The sequence below is a fragment of the Caretta caretta genome, chromosome 11 (assembly GCF_965140235.1).
Source record: "Caretta caretta isolate rCarCar2 chromosome 11, rCarCar1.hap1, whole genome shotgun sequence".
NCBI lineage: Eukaryota > Metazoa > Chordata > Testudines > Cheloniidae > Caretta > Caretta caretta.
Window position 1 is genome coordinate 63,894,777 of NC_134216.1, and position 14,544 is coordinate 63,909,320.

Consider the following 14,544-nt stretch of genomic DNA (forward strand, 5'->3'; position numbering starts at 1 on the left):
TACATTTAATGCCATTGGGTTTCCAGGGTGTTTTATGTCCCACTCATCTATTTATATTTCCAGATTTGCACTCAACAGGGAGCTTTAAGGGGTAAGCATCAGTCACAGCAGGATTCTGTAGGTCTACAACTGAGGATGAGAGTAATGTGACAAATTTGGGGGTCAGACCTAGTGCACACGAAACTCGAAAAGTGACATTGAAAATTTATTTACAAAAATTAAAAATGTAGAGCCAGTCCCTCGGCTAGTGTCAGCAGGCGAAGAGCCACTGTAGTCAAAAACCAGAAGACAAAGAAAAAGCACACAACCTTTATTATGCATAAAATATAATCTCATAATTTTTTAAGGGCAACATGATGATGCGTGAGCCCTTGGGGCTGGTGGTACTGCCAGCAGGGAGATGGGGAAGATTTAAAGAGAGCGGAGCTGCTAGGATGATGGAGTTTCCCCAACTGCAAACTGGGGAGAATGGTAAAGACCTCCTTTGTAAAGTTCTTAAAGATCTAAGGCTGATCTATGGTTATGTCCGAGCTAGGAGTTATTATTATTATTTGGTCAGGGGGGGGGGTGTTTTCTGGGAAGCAGGGAGAGATGAATTGGGTGCATGGCCTGAGGAGTGGCTCTGCACTGGGGGAAGGAGAGTGGGGGAAGATCTGCGACGGGAGGTAGAAAGGTAAGTGGTATTTGATCTCGGAAAGAAGAGAGATCAGGGATGCAGATCAAGTCGCAGAAGGGAGTAGGAAGGGAGATGGGCACCATGTTCAGGCAGGAGGGAGGTGCAGCCAGGAGGTGGTGCTGAACTTAAATGATGGTGTGGAACAAAATTGTGGTGAAGCCACGTCCCTGTTACCCTTACTACATCCCTGTACACCTGACTCTGGGCCTGACCCTTCAAACATGGCCATGAGTACCACGGCTTATGTGAGTAGTTCCACTGAGTTAGATGGGTGGAGCACCCAAATGCCTGAGTGTTTGCAGCACTGGGCCCAATGTCTGTTTTATGCAGGACACGTCTAGCCAAGATAATTTTGTTAGTAAAGAAGGTCTAGGTAAAAATGAAAGGTAGCAGTCAGAACCGAGACTCTCAAATCTACCTTTTAAATGAATGCTTCTTCAAAATACAATGCTTGTTAGGAAAGTCACTGTGTTACGTAGGCCCAGGTAACTATTCAACCTTTTTCCAGTTGCATATTCCAATTACATAGTTACGGTTCAACTCTGCAAAGACACCAAAACCAAAGCTTGGTCCACAAGATTTTGAGCAGATATGACAGATGCACATGGGGTCAGATTGTCAAAAGGACTCAGTTCCCATTTAGGTATCTAGATAAAGGTCACCGTTTTAAAAAAAACAGGGCTCAACACTCTGCAGTCAACGTGCCACTTAGGGCCAGATTTTCGACAGATCAGCAGTTGGTACGCTGACCTGTTTGGAAAATCTGGCCCTTCTGGAAGTACTCTCTGCGATGCCTTTTAGTATCTGTACTCAGCATAGATCTTTGATATTCCCACAAAGGCTCAAATGCATTTTTCTCCAATGGCAGTGCAGCCATAACACAATACAGCCACGATCTTGCAAAGAATTACAGGTGTATTTAACTTTATGGACTGTGACTAGTCCCACTGACTTCTGTAAAACAAGGTGTACAGTTAGGAACATGCATAAGTCTTTGCAGGAATGTGGCTTAAGCTTACAGTGGCATCTACAGTGGTTGATACAACACTGCTATTTTAAACCTAAGTTTTTATGTTTTTACCTTAAAACTTTATGCCTTACCTGACATTGGGAGAACATTAACTTTGCAAAGTTAGAACAGTTTAACCTTGACATAACAGAACCACTCTCAACAGTTCTAAAATAGAGATACAAAAACACATTTCACCAAAATACGAAGTCATCCAACAAGTGAGTGACTTGGCCTGCTGAATGCAAGGAGACTACTCACAGGAGTAAAATCATTCATGTAAGTAAGTGTTGGCAAGATCAGGACCTTATTCACTGGGTAGCATTAAACTTAACCTTAAACACAAGACATAACATTTTATCTAAGTAGAAAGAGAGAAAACCCTTACAAAGGATAATCCTACTCACGGTGAGAAGTGACTTACTTTGGGTGAAGTCCAAATAAAACTACTTATGGAGTAAGGTGCAACTCAACTTAAGGGTGGCAGAATCGGACACAAATTAACCATTTCATTCAATTTCTGAATCAATGAAATTTTCCCAGGTAATTCATGAGATTTACAGCCCTGATGTTTTAAAAGGTTGTTCTGGGTCGTAATACAAATAAGCACAATAAGTTATTATAGACAATTTTACATCCACAAGGATGTTATGTTTTCATTTCTGATTTATTTATTTTATTTCATTTCAGGATGAAGAGAAATAAACTTTCCACCACAGAGCTGAGTAAGCAATAGCAGATTATATCCATGTATAGTGACCAGGTACTGACAAAACAGAGGACAACTCTGAAAACCCATTTACAATCAGGGATATTAAAGCCTACTTTGAGACATTTTGGTCAATAAATTAACAACCTAATAGGAGATGATCAGTTGTTTAGTTGTTTTTTTTTTTTTTTTTTTGCACTAAACTTAAGTCTGGAATAAATTTTAACTCCAAGCAATAAAAGAGAAGGCAGATCCTGAGCTGGCGTAAATTGTAATAGCTTCAGTCAAGCCAATGGTACTATGACTAAATTTATACCAGCTGAGGATCTCGCCCCCGGAGTTTAAAATGACTGATTGGGCTTTTAATACATTTCTAATTATTTAAAGGACTCCCAAAGGAAGCAGAGTCTATGAAGTTTAGAAAGATCCTTGATGAGCACTTACTTAAATAAAGAAAGGATAGCTATAGAGGAGGGGAACCAGCACAGGGAAATCAAACGTAAATTGAAAGAGGCTTCCAATATGACTGGCCAATTTGTATTTTGCTGCTTCTGGACTATGGCCTATTTACATTCTGCACAGGATGGCTGCCTCCCAAGAGAAGCCACAGAAAGGAAATACCCTTAAAAAGCTTATAACTTTGTAAGTCCTCCCCTCCAGCACAGCTAAGACAGCAAACTGTTGTTCTGTATTGTTGAACCGGATGTCAGAAGACTGCCAAGCACGGCCCACAGACCTGCTAATTAAGTGAACTGATTGTGTTTGTTTTGGAACCATTTGCCAACAAAGGAATGTGTCATGCTGATTAGTGAGAGGAGGGTATGTAATATATGTGTATTCAAACCCAGATGAGTGCATAATCCAGGTATTCACTCTGTTTGCTCAAGGACTGACAAAAATGAACGGTGAGCAAACAAGCGGAGCAAAGAGAAACACCAGTCCTTTAAGAGGGGTCCCTTGTGCTTCCCCCTTTCTTTCTTAGATACCTCTGTCTAAACAAGGGCCCATCCTTCACAAATTCCAACTCAAAACAAAGGAGAATATTTTGGAATGAGACTTTCCTCTGCCTCAGCTGACATGAGACTCTGCATACGTTTATGGCCCTCGAAAGCTGAAGTCTAGCTGGGTCTGAAAGGGCCAGATCAGTGGTTCTCAACCAGGGGTACGTGTGCCCCTGGGGGTACGCAGAGGTCTTCCAGGGGGTACATCAGCTCATCTAGATATTTGCCTAGTTTTAGAACAGGCTATATAAAAAGCACTACTAAAGTCAGTACAAACTACAGTTTCATACCATGACCTGTTTATACTGCTCTGTATACTATATACTAAAATGTAAGCACAATAGTTATATTCCAATTGATTTATTGTATAATTCTGTGGTAAAAATTCGAACGTCAGCAATTTTTTGATAATAATGTGGGGTGACGCTTTTGTATTTTTATGTCTGATACTGTCAGCAAGTAGTTTTAGGGGGATGAAACTTGGGGGTACGCAAGACAGAGCAGACCCCTGAACGGGCTGCAGCCGTCTGGAAGGTTGGGACTCACTGAGCTAGACTAGGGGGTCTCAACCTGTTTCTTTCTGAGGCCCCCTCAACATGCTATAGAAACTCCACGGCCCAGCTGTGCCACAAAGGCTGTTTTTCTGCATATAAGAGCATAGGTGCCAGGACGAGGATGCAGCCGCATCCCCTGGCTTGAAGTGGCTTCCATCATATACAGGGTTCAATGGCTCTCACCTCCACTATACAAATTGTTCCAGCCCCCACTGTATAAAACCCAGAGCCGGCATTAGGGGGCAGAAAGCAGGGCAATTGTCCGGGTCCCCATGCCACATGGGGCCCTGCGAAGCTAAGTTGCTCAGGTTTCGGCTCCAGCCCTGGAGAGCGGGGCTCGGGGCAGTGGGATTTCGGCTTTCTGCTCTGGGCTCCAGTGGCTCCGCTTGGGGGACCCCCCTGAAACCTGCTTGTGGCCCCCAGGGGGCCTCAGACCCCGCGTTGAGAACTGCTGAGCGAGATGACAGCTGTTACTCTGGTCCCTCCAAAGTGTGTGAGCTATTTAGTAGGAAGCAGAAAGGCCAGGCTGTGGCAAAAACAACTCCACACCCAAATCAGGACACACAAACTCACTTTGCCTTTCAACCATTTAATGAAGGGGTCACTGAACAAAGAACAACTTATTTTTGCCATCAACTGCAGATCAGTTTATTACTTGTTTTCTACCCTAAATTTAATAAAAAGAAGCTAAAACAATACTGAGGTCCAAATTCTGTTCTGGGTTACACCAGTGCAATCCCATTGATTTCAGTGGGTATGTGCTGGGACAGCTGAGAGCAGAATTTGGTCCTCTGGGACACTGGTGACCACGTTTTCAGCCAGCCCCAAATACTTCCTTTTCTTCCACATGCCACTGATGATGGCCGCAAAAGTTGCCATGCGCCTCTTTCTGAACGTGAAGAATCCAGTTCAATTTGCTAGTAAAACCAGTTGCATACTCAAAAACCGACAAGCAACACCAAAGAAAATTAGGCTTCTGAGTTAAAGCTGCCATTCTCTTCTTATCTTCACATCTATAGCATGGCACCAAAGAGTCTAGATGATCATAGGTACCATGAGTTGCAACACTTGGGGGCAAGAATATGAGAAATTGAGTGAATCCCAGAAAAGTGCAACTGAAAGTGAAAACTGCAACTGAAACCTAATTACAGCCTTGTGAACCTTGTAACAGAACATCTAAGTTACAAATCTAAGGGCTTGTCTCCACTTACCAGTGGATTGACATTGCGGCGATCGATCCACCGGGGGTTGATTTAGAGGGTCTAGTTAAGACCCGCTAAATCGACCGCTGATCACTCTCCCATCGACTCCGTACTCCACCGGAACGAGAAGCATAAGATAAGTCAATGGGAGAGTTTCTCCCGTCAACCCAGCGCGGTGTAGACACCGCAGCAAGTCGACCTAAGCTACGTCGACTCCAGCTACATTATTCACGTAGCTGGAATTGCATAACACATATCGACTTAACCCCGTAGTATAGACCTGCCCTAAATTTGCACCAATAGTTGTTTAAGAGGCCTGTTGTTTTATATTCCAGTAAAAAGTACAGCACAAGTCATGTCTTCAGGTTTAGATGAGTAAGAGCATCCAAGTTCTCTGAATCTTGTTCTGGTTTTCTCTTCTCACAGGTATAGTTTATTCTGTGTATTGTAACTATTTCTATCTATCTGTGTAGGTCCTTATATTATGCCTATCACCATGATGAGAGGCTAGATCAGCAATCTTTGTCATGTGTGTCAGACAGTGGCATATATGAAAGTTTCTGCTTTCCCCTCTGCTCCCCATGTGCTGGTGGAGCACCAAGTGAAATGTACAAGCTCACTTGTCAATGTCACTTGCCTCTGGTTGCAGGTGGAATAGAGCAGGAACATTAAATTGAAAGGATCTGGTTAGTTTCTCTTTCCTGCTCTGCTGCAAGGCAGAATGGGGTATTGGCAAGGAGAGGGAAAAAACTAGTGAGGAGGGAAAGCGGTGAGGCTAGGGACGGATGGGGATAAAAGCAAGGATTAGCAAACGAAGAGGAGGGAGGGGAACAAAAGAAATGAACAGCTAAAAAAGGAGAGCAACGTTGGAGATCCTTCAAAGATTAAGAATGAGCTCTCAAAACTGGATACTCTCATAAAAAAACAACCTTGCACACAAACTTCCTCATGACTGGACTTTACAAAAACTAGACAAGCCATTTACAGCTTCTCTACAAAAGAAAAAGGACACTAAACTATCTAAACTACTGCATGCCACAAGGGGCCACAGCAATGGTTCCCTTAACCTACCCAGCAATATTGTTAATCTATCCAACTATACTCTTAGCCCAGCAGAAGAATCTGTCCTATCTCGGGGCCTCTCCTTCTGCCCCTCCACCCCCACGAACTTGATACAGTTCTGTGGTGACCTAGAATCCTATTTTCGACGTCTCCAACTCAAGGAATATTTCCAACACACCCCTGAACAACATACTAATCCACAGAGACCTTCCTACCAACACTACAAAAAGAAGGATTCTAGGTGGACTCCTCCTGAAGGTCGAAACAACAGACTGGACTTCTACATAGAGTGCTTCCGCCGACATGCACGAGCTGAAATTGTGGAAAAGCAGCATCACTTGCCCCATAACCTCAGCCATGCAGAACACAATGCCATCCACAGCCTCAGAAAGAACTCTGACATCATAATCAAAAAGGCTGACAAAGGAGGTGCTGTCGTCATCATGAATAGGTCGGAATATGAATAAGAGGCTGCTAGGCAGCTGTCCAACACCACTTTCTACAAGCCATTACCCTCTGATCTCACTGAGGGTTACCAAAAGAAACTACACCATTTGCTCAAGAAACTCCCTGAAAAAGCACAAGAACAAATCCACACAGACACATCCCTGGAACCCTGACCTTGGGTATTCTATCTACTACCCAAGATCCATAAACCTGGAAATCCTGGACGCCCCATCATCTCAGGCATTGGCACCCTGACAGCAGGATTGTCTGGCTATGTAGACTCCCTCCTCAGGCCCTACGCTACCAGCACTCCCAGCTATCTTCGAGACACCACTGACTTCCTGAGGAAACTACAATCCATCGGTGATCTTCCTGAAAACAGCATCCTGGCCACTATGGATGTAGAAGCCCTCTACACCAACATTCCACACAAAGATGGACTACAAGCTGTCAGGAACACTATCCCCAATAAAGTCACAGCAAACCTGGTGGCTGAACTTTGTGACTTTGTCCTCACCCGTAACTATTTCACATTTGGGGACAATGTATACCTTCAAACCACTGGCACTGCTATGGGTACCCGCATGGCCCCACAGTATGCCAACATTTTTATGGTTGACTTAGAACCACGCTTCCTCAGCTCTCGTCTCCTAATGCCCCTACTCTACTTGCACTACAATGATGACATCTTCATCATCTGGACCCATGGAAAAGAAGCCCTTGAGGAATTCCACCATGATTTCAACAATTTCCATCCCACCATCAACCTCAGCCTGGACCAGTCCACACAAGAGATCCACTTCCTGGACACTACGGTGCTAATAAGCGATGGTCACATAAACACCACCCTATACCGGAAACTTACTGACCGCTATTCCTACCTACATGCTCCAGCTTTCACCCAGATCACACCACACGATCCATTGTCTACAGCCAAGCTCTAAGATACAACTGCATTTGCTCCAACCCCTCAGACAGAGACAAACACCTACAAGATCTCTATCAAGCATTCTTACAACTACAATACCCACCTGCTGAAGTGAAGAAACAGATTGATAGAGCCAGAAGAGTACCCAGAAGTCACCTACTACAGGACAGGCCCAACAAAGAAAATAACAGAACACCACTAGCCATCACCTTCAGCCCCCAACTAAAACCTCTCCAGTGCATCATCAAGGATCTACAACCTATCCTGAAGGACGACCCATCACTCTCACAGATCTTGGGAGACAGGCCAGTCCTTGCTTACAGACAGCCCCTCAACCTGAAGCAAATACACACCAGCAACCACACACCACACAACAAAAACACTAACACAGGAACCTATCCTTGCAACAAAGCCCGTTGCCAACTGTGTCCACATATCTATTAAGGGGACACCATCATAGGACCTAATCACATCAGCCACACTATCAGAGGCTCGTTCACCTGCACATCTACCAATGTGATATATGCCATCATGTGCCAGCAATGCCCCTTGGCCATGTACATTGGTCAAACTGGACAGTCTCTACGTAAAAGAATAAATGGACACAAATCAGATGTCAAGAATTATAACATTAAAAAACCAGTCGGAGAACACTTCAATCTCTCTGGTCACTTGATTACAGACCTAAAAGTCGCAATATTACAACAAAAAGACTTCAAAAACAAGACTCCAATGAGAGACTGCTGAATTGGAATTAATTTGCAAACTGGATACAATTAACTTAGGCTTGAATAGAGACTGGGAGTGGATGGGTCATTACAAAAAGTAAAACTATTTCCCCATGTTTATTCCCCCCTCCCCTACCCCCCACTGTTCCTCAGATGTTCTTGTCAACAGCTGGAAATGGCCCACCTTGATTATCACTACAAAACGTTCTCTCTCCCCCCCCCCCCCCGCCAGTATTAGCTCATCTTAAGTGATCACTCTCCTTACAGTGTGTATGATAACACCCATTGTTTCATGTTCTCTGTGTATATAAATCTCCCCACTGTACTTTCCACTGAATGCATCCGATGAAGTGAGCTGTAGCTCACGGAAGCTCATGCTCAAATACATTTTTTAGTCTCTTAGGTGCCACAAGTCCTCCTTTTCTTTTTATAATTAAACCTGTTACTGAAGAAAGCTTCCTTTGGCGGGCACGACTTCAATAATTATTTTGCATTTGTTGCATTGTGCCACTTGAACAAAAATAACTGCTGACCTCTGCATGTACAAATAGAGAGAGGAGCTGTTTCACTCGGCTTTCACTAGCCCTTTGAGAAATGCTACCTGTTTCAGGAAAGTTTTAAATTCTGCAAGTGTGAGGTATGCAGTCTCTGGTTTCAGTTGCCAGGCTGTTGACACTACAAACGCCAGGGCTTTGGTAGCCAATCAAACATTCAACAGGCAAATTGTGTACACATACACACTTCAATTAAGCTTCACAAACTGACTATTTCACTACTTATTTTTCTGTTCTCATCATGCTTTGTGGATATCTTTAATTGTTTAGTATGGTCTTAATAGTCTTCTTACGCCATTTCATCTAAGTCTTTCCCTTTCCAACTTCTCCGTCCAGATACATTTTTCTTGCACACCATTTATAAAACAAAACTGCACACCTTGTTTAATTTATGTCCCACGCTTTGTCTCCACATTTCTTGGAATGTGAATTCAGAGAAAGAATGTGCAAATACTCTTTGAAAGACATGTCAGCCTGAAACCCCCAACAGGCTGGCCTTGGCCACTCCTGACACAGAGATCTTTGTCAACTCAACGCTGAATTTTTAACAAGCTGATCCTGATCATCCCCAGAGTAGGCTCCTCTAACTTTTGTTGCTTTAATTCTACTAATGCAACCTGACAATAAATTAAGATGACGGTGTATTTGCAAAGGACAGATTGTACTGCCGGAGTGTCATTGCCTTGATGGATAAGAAATTCAAGGTCTTTACTTCTTGTGATTGTTCTAAACCCAAGAAACTTCTTGAAAAAGTAAGAACATTGCTCCAGTGTTCTGGTCAAATTCCAGTTTGGGTTACTGCATTGAGCCTTGTTAGATTGTCCATGTGATTTCCACTGGATACACTATCCATCCTCACTTCCTGTTCCCAGACTGTTATTAAACAGCTGTTGTATTCTCACCTAGAGGCAGCTATATTTTAGTGGTGGGTGGGTGAGATGACTTCTGTCTGTGTGTGTGCATATGTGTACACGTGGATGTCAATATAAATCTATGTATACACACACGGACAATAGAGTATCAGTTATATCCTTACCCCACAGTAAGGAAGCGGCTGTAACTCAGAAGAGGTGATTATTATCTAATAACGCATGGGTACATTCTTCCATAGGTCCAGTGAAATCGAAGGCAAGAAAGACCTAAAAAGTCATCCTCAGCTTTGGATTTGTAGGGCCCTGTGCAAACTCAGTTGTATTTAGCCACATGGAGATTTCAAGTATTCCTGCTGCAAAGCAGCCCCTGGGCACCTCTATCCTTTTGAGCGTTAGCAGTGGGATCTACAGGTGTTTGAGAGCTATGTGAAATGGGGCTTTAGGTCCTTTTGAACCAGATAAATGACAAAGTGGCCCTTCTCCATCTATCTGCATGCAGGCTCAGCGATGGCCTCTCCGGAACACAAGTCCAGGGCAGACATCCTTAACTTCGAACTAGTGAGGCCCACTCCCCACAAGCGCTGAAATGGAATGTCATTTGACCTGGAATTTGAGAGGATAAGACATACAGGTAAAACATATGAAAGGAAGCATACTGTACCTGCTTGTTGAAATATCCTCAAAGGGGTAAAGGATCTCTCCATTGTTACAAATCTCACAGATGAAGCCCTTTTGGCTACAAAGGCTGCAGCTGTACACATGAGAGGTGGCAAACTTGATTACCTTCCCCAAGAAAGGAGCCAATTTTCCTTCAATGACCTGGAAGAAGAAAACAATGACATTAACAAACCCATAAAGGAGCAAGATTCCTTGAAACAGTGACAGGTTTGTCTCACTTTCATTAAGACAGGGAAGTGTCTACTCACAGCCAGCTGAAATAATCTGGAAATAAGAAATAAGAAGAGAACACTTCAACCTCTCTGGCCACTCAGTAAAAGACTTAAGGGTGGCAATTTTGCAACAGAAAAGCTTCAAAAACATACTCCAAGGAGAAATTGCTGAGTTTGAATTAATATGCAAACTAGATACCATTAACTTGGGTTTGAATAGAGACTGGGAGTGGCTGGGTCATTACACATATTGAATCTATTTCCCCATGTTAAGTATCCTCACACCTTCTTGTCAACTGTCTAAATGGGCCATCTTGATTATCACTACAAAAGTTTTTTTCTCCTGCTGATAATAGCTCATCTTAATTAATTAGCCTCTTACAGTTTGTATGGCAACTTCCACCTTCTCTGTATGTAGATATATATATATATATGATATATCTTCTTATTATATGTTCCATTCTATGCATCCGATGAAGTGGGCTGTAGCCCACGAAAGCTTTTGCTCTAATAAATTTGTTAGTCGCTAAGGTGCCACAAGTACTCCTGTTCTTTTTGCAGATACAGACTAACACAGCTGCTACTCTGAAACTTGAAATAATCTGAATATAATTCTCATTTATAGCTGCATGAAAATCATAAGTATGGTCAAAGTAATATTAATGGTCAAATCTGTGCAGAACTGACAATGGTAAAAAGTGGAAAATTCATGTGATCGCTCCCCCGTTAAGCGTATATGTGGCAACAACATTACTGAATACTGGATCATTCTTTGTACTACATATGTTCAAATACCAAGGCACGATGGGATAAGATAGGGGTTTGTCTACACCACGGGGGAATGCGCTCTAGGGGGTGTGATTTCTAAAATGCACTAACTGGTCTGGGCAGACTCTGCTGGTGGACACTAATCATTTCCTAGTGCCCTTCAACGTAGTGCTGTTTGAAACAGTGCTACGTTAAAGTGCACTAGGGAACTTTTAGTGCAGACCAGTGGCGGTCACACAGACCAATTAATGTGCAACGTGTAGTGCCTTTAGAAACCACACCCCCACAGAGCACACTACCCCACCGTGTAGACAAGCCTAAGAAGAGTTTCATTCTTTCATATAAACACAAATGCAGAAAGATCTGTGAAACTACCTTAAATTCTTTTCCTTTACTGTTACTTTTTATTCATATTTTTTTGGCCCAACCTCCAATGATGTTTTAAAATCCAAATTTTCTCTTCATTCACTTTTATCACGAAACACAACTCTGCACCCAAATCTGTTTTTCCCATTGATCAAATGAAGGTTTCTAATTCTAACAGAGGTGATTTTTTGGTACATCGATAACCATTCCAACATTGTATTTATTCTTTTCTACAACTAGATGAATTCTAAAATAAATTATTCAAAGGAAATGCCAGTTTCCCCTTAAGCGACCAGTTCTCCAATCAAAAAGACCCACATCAATCCACTATCAGACAATAGTGTAAGGCAATCAGAAGTGATTTGCACTCTCTTATTGGTGTGAAAAAACTGTCATGTAGATTAAGCCCCTAGCCACACCACTCTAAATTTCTGATTCAGTGACAACCTTTCAGTAAGGGCGCTTCAGGCAAAATACTTCTTCAGACAAAATTTCATGAACTTTAAGAAATTCTGCTAGTGCAGCAGTAATGAGCAAAGCACAGGGCCCTCATATGATACCTTTCCTCCCCTCTCTTCCCATGGTGTGAATGGCAGCCTATAGACTACTGGTAGAAGTGTGTCGTAGGATTTCACACTGACCTACAGTTAATAGGAACATCATAACTGTTTTTTAAAGGAGTATGCTAAAGATGCCCCCAGCTCCCAAATAGATGAAGGATCATATTTAAACGTGTGCCTAACTTGCCAGGTTGGGCTCACATGGATTTTCAACACATTTTGCCCAACGGTTTTAAATCACATGGTTTCATACCACTTGAGTTTCACTGGATATTTCAAGTTGATACAAAGCCAATGTGGCCAAGGTGAAGCTCAAAGCAAGTACTCCTTTTCTTTTTGCGAATACAGACTAACACGGCTGTTACTCTGAAAGCAAAGCTGGTGAATACAAATCCCAGTAGCATTCTTCATCTCTGTCTAGCAGTGTTATTTCTTAAGGCCCATTCTATCCCACCACCCTTCCCATCACCATCACTGGGAGAACACAAGCAGGAAAGGAAATTTAATGGATGCCACTGAATGGAAGTGTCCCCTCCTTGCCAAAGCTCTGCACTGTTGAGAACATCTGCGAGAACAGGAAGCGGCGATGTTATTGCTAGCATTACAGATAGGACATCTGCTCATGTTTGAGGGGAAAATGACGTTCCTATTGCATCCTGGCATAGGAAGATCCCTTATAGTGGAACATAAACAATTCAGAAAGGTCACTGCATGTAACGGAACATGAAGGCTTGGTTCAAGGCACTGACACTAACCTTATAGGAAGATCCAAACCTGAGGAGCAACAAGTTAATGCTGCAGTGTTAGAATGAAAGTAAGATCTTTTGCTTTCAAATTCAAGAGGGTCAAAAGTCCAAATCAAGTGGGGTGGGGTGGGGGGGTGGAGGACGGAAGTTTAGAGGCATCCAAGAAGCATGAGACACAGCCGCTGTGTTGCTTAAACGTCTTGTCTAGAGTTTCAAAGATGGCTAGTGATTTTGGGGTGCCTCAGGTATTTTTTGGGTCCCAACCCGAGCCACCTTAATGGGACCTGAATCTCAGGGTGGGTGCTGAGCACGGCCTGAAAGTCAGGCCTCTTTTACATGGGGCACTGAGCAGCTGAGTTGCCCCCAATCACCAGTCAGAAAACCTTGGCCAGAAAACCATAATTGGGACCAACAGACTAAGAGGACTGGCTAAATGGGGGGAGGGAGTTATTATGTATATTTGAAGGACTCTTGTTTAAATATTAAAACAAAAAGAAATCAGGTCCGTGTCAGAATGCAAGTAACCTGTGAGGAGAAAGCAGGGCCCGGTTAAAGAACACTTCTCCATGATTCATTCACTCCCTGCTCCTTCTCCAAGCCTGTGGAAATGCTTCAATTTCTGCACCTCAAAGAGCGTTAACTCTCCGGGAGCGGCAGCAACCCCCCCAAAGAAAGGCTTTTCCAACACCGATGCATGGAATGTACACACACAGCTTCAGCAAAGGCAATAACTTACAGGCATTTTTCTAACAGGAAGGCACGGATAATGTTGTAGCCCCTGACAGCACATGCTGCAAATTACACATCAGTAAAGCGAGGCCTGGTTTTAACATTAACCTATTACGCTACACGGGCACTCACCCAACAGCACCCCTTTGAACAGGAAAAGATCCTTTGCAATACTCCTAGGGATCTAAGGACTGATCCAGCACACAGAACAGGGTGTAGCAAGTGCTTGGTCCTATGGGCAAGATACAGCTGTTGCTTCATACAGCACTGCACTAACTTCTATATGCATTTCAGAGGTTGAGCGATGCCACCTGGATAGTTACGCTGGTCTACACTACAGCGTTAGGTTGACGTAAGGCAGCTAATGTCAGCCTAACTCTGTAAGTGTCTACAGTACAATGTTGCTCCCGCTGATGTAAGTTGCCCACTACACCGACCTAATAACTACAGCTCCGCGAGAAGCGTAGCACTTAGATCAATGTAGTTAGGGTGACGCAGTGTGAAGTACTAGGGTCAGGAACGGGATAGCTAATAAATCAGACGATATCATAAAGCTCTGGTACACCCACACTTTGAATACTGTGTGCAGGTCTGGTCACACATCCCAAAAAAGATTACTTTAGAATTGGAAAAGGTGCAGAGAGGGACAACAAGAATGATGAGGGCAATGGGACAGCTTCCTTAAGAGGAGAGATTAAAAGGACTGGGACTGATCTGTTTAGGAAAGACCCGACTGAATGGGG

At 43.2% G+C, this 14,544-nt stretch overlaps 1 protein-coding gene across 2 annotated transcripts in view; it reads right to left on the reverse strand.

Annotated features, from left to right (window-relative positions):
- The window catches only part of PLEKHM3 (pleckstrin homology domain containing M3), a 127,631-nt gene that overhangs the window by 12,983 nt on the left and 100,104 nt on the right, over positions 1-14,544 (reverse strand). For both annotated transcript variants that reach the window (XM_048869470.2, XM_048869471.2), the window contains one exon: positions 10,404-10,561. In XM_048869470.2, the coding sequence (XP_048725427.1) occupies positions 10,404-10,561 (158 nt within the window). The remainder of the gene's footprint in view (positions 1-10,403; positions 10,562-14,544) is intronic.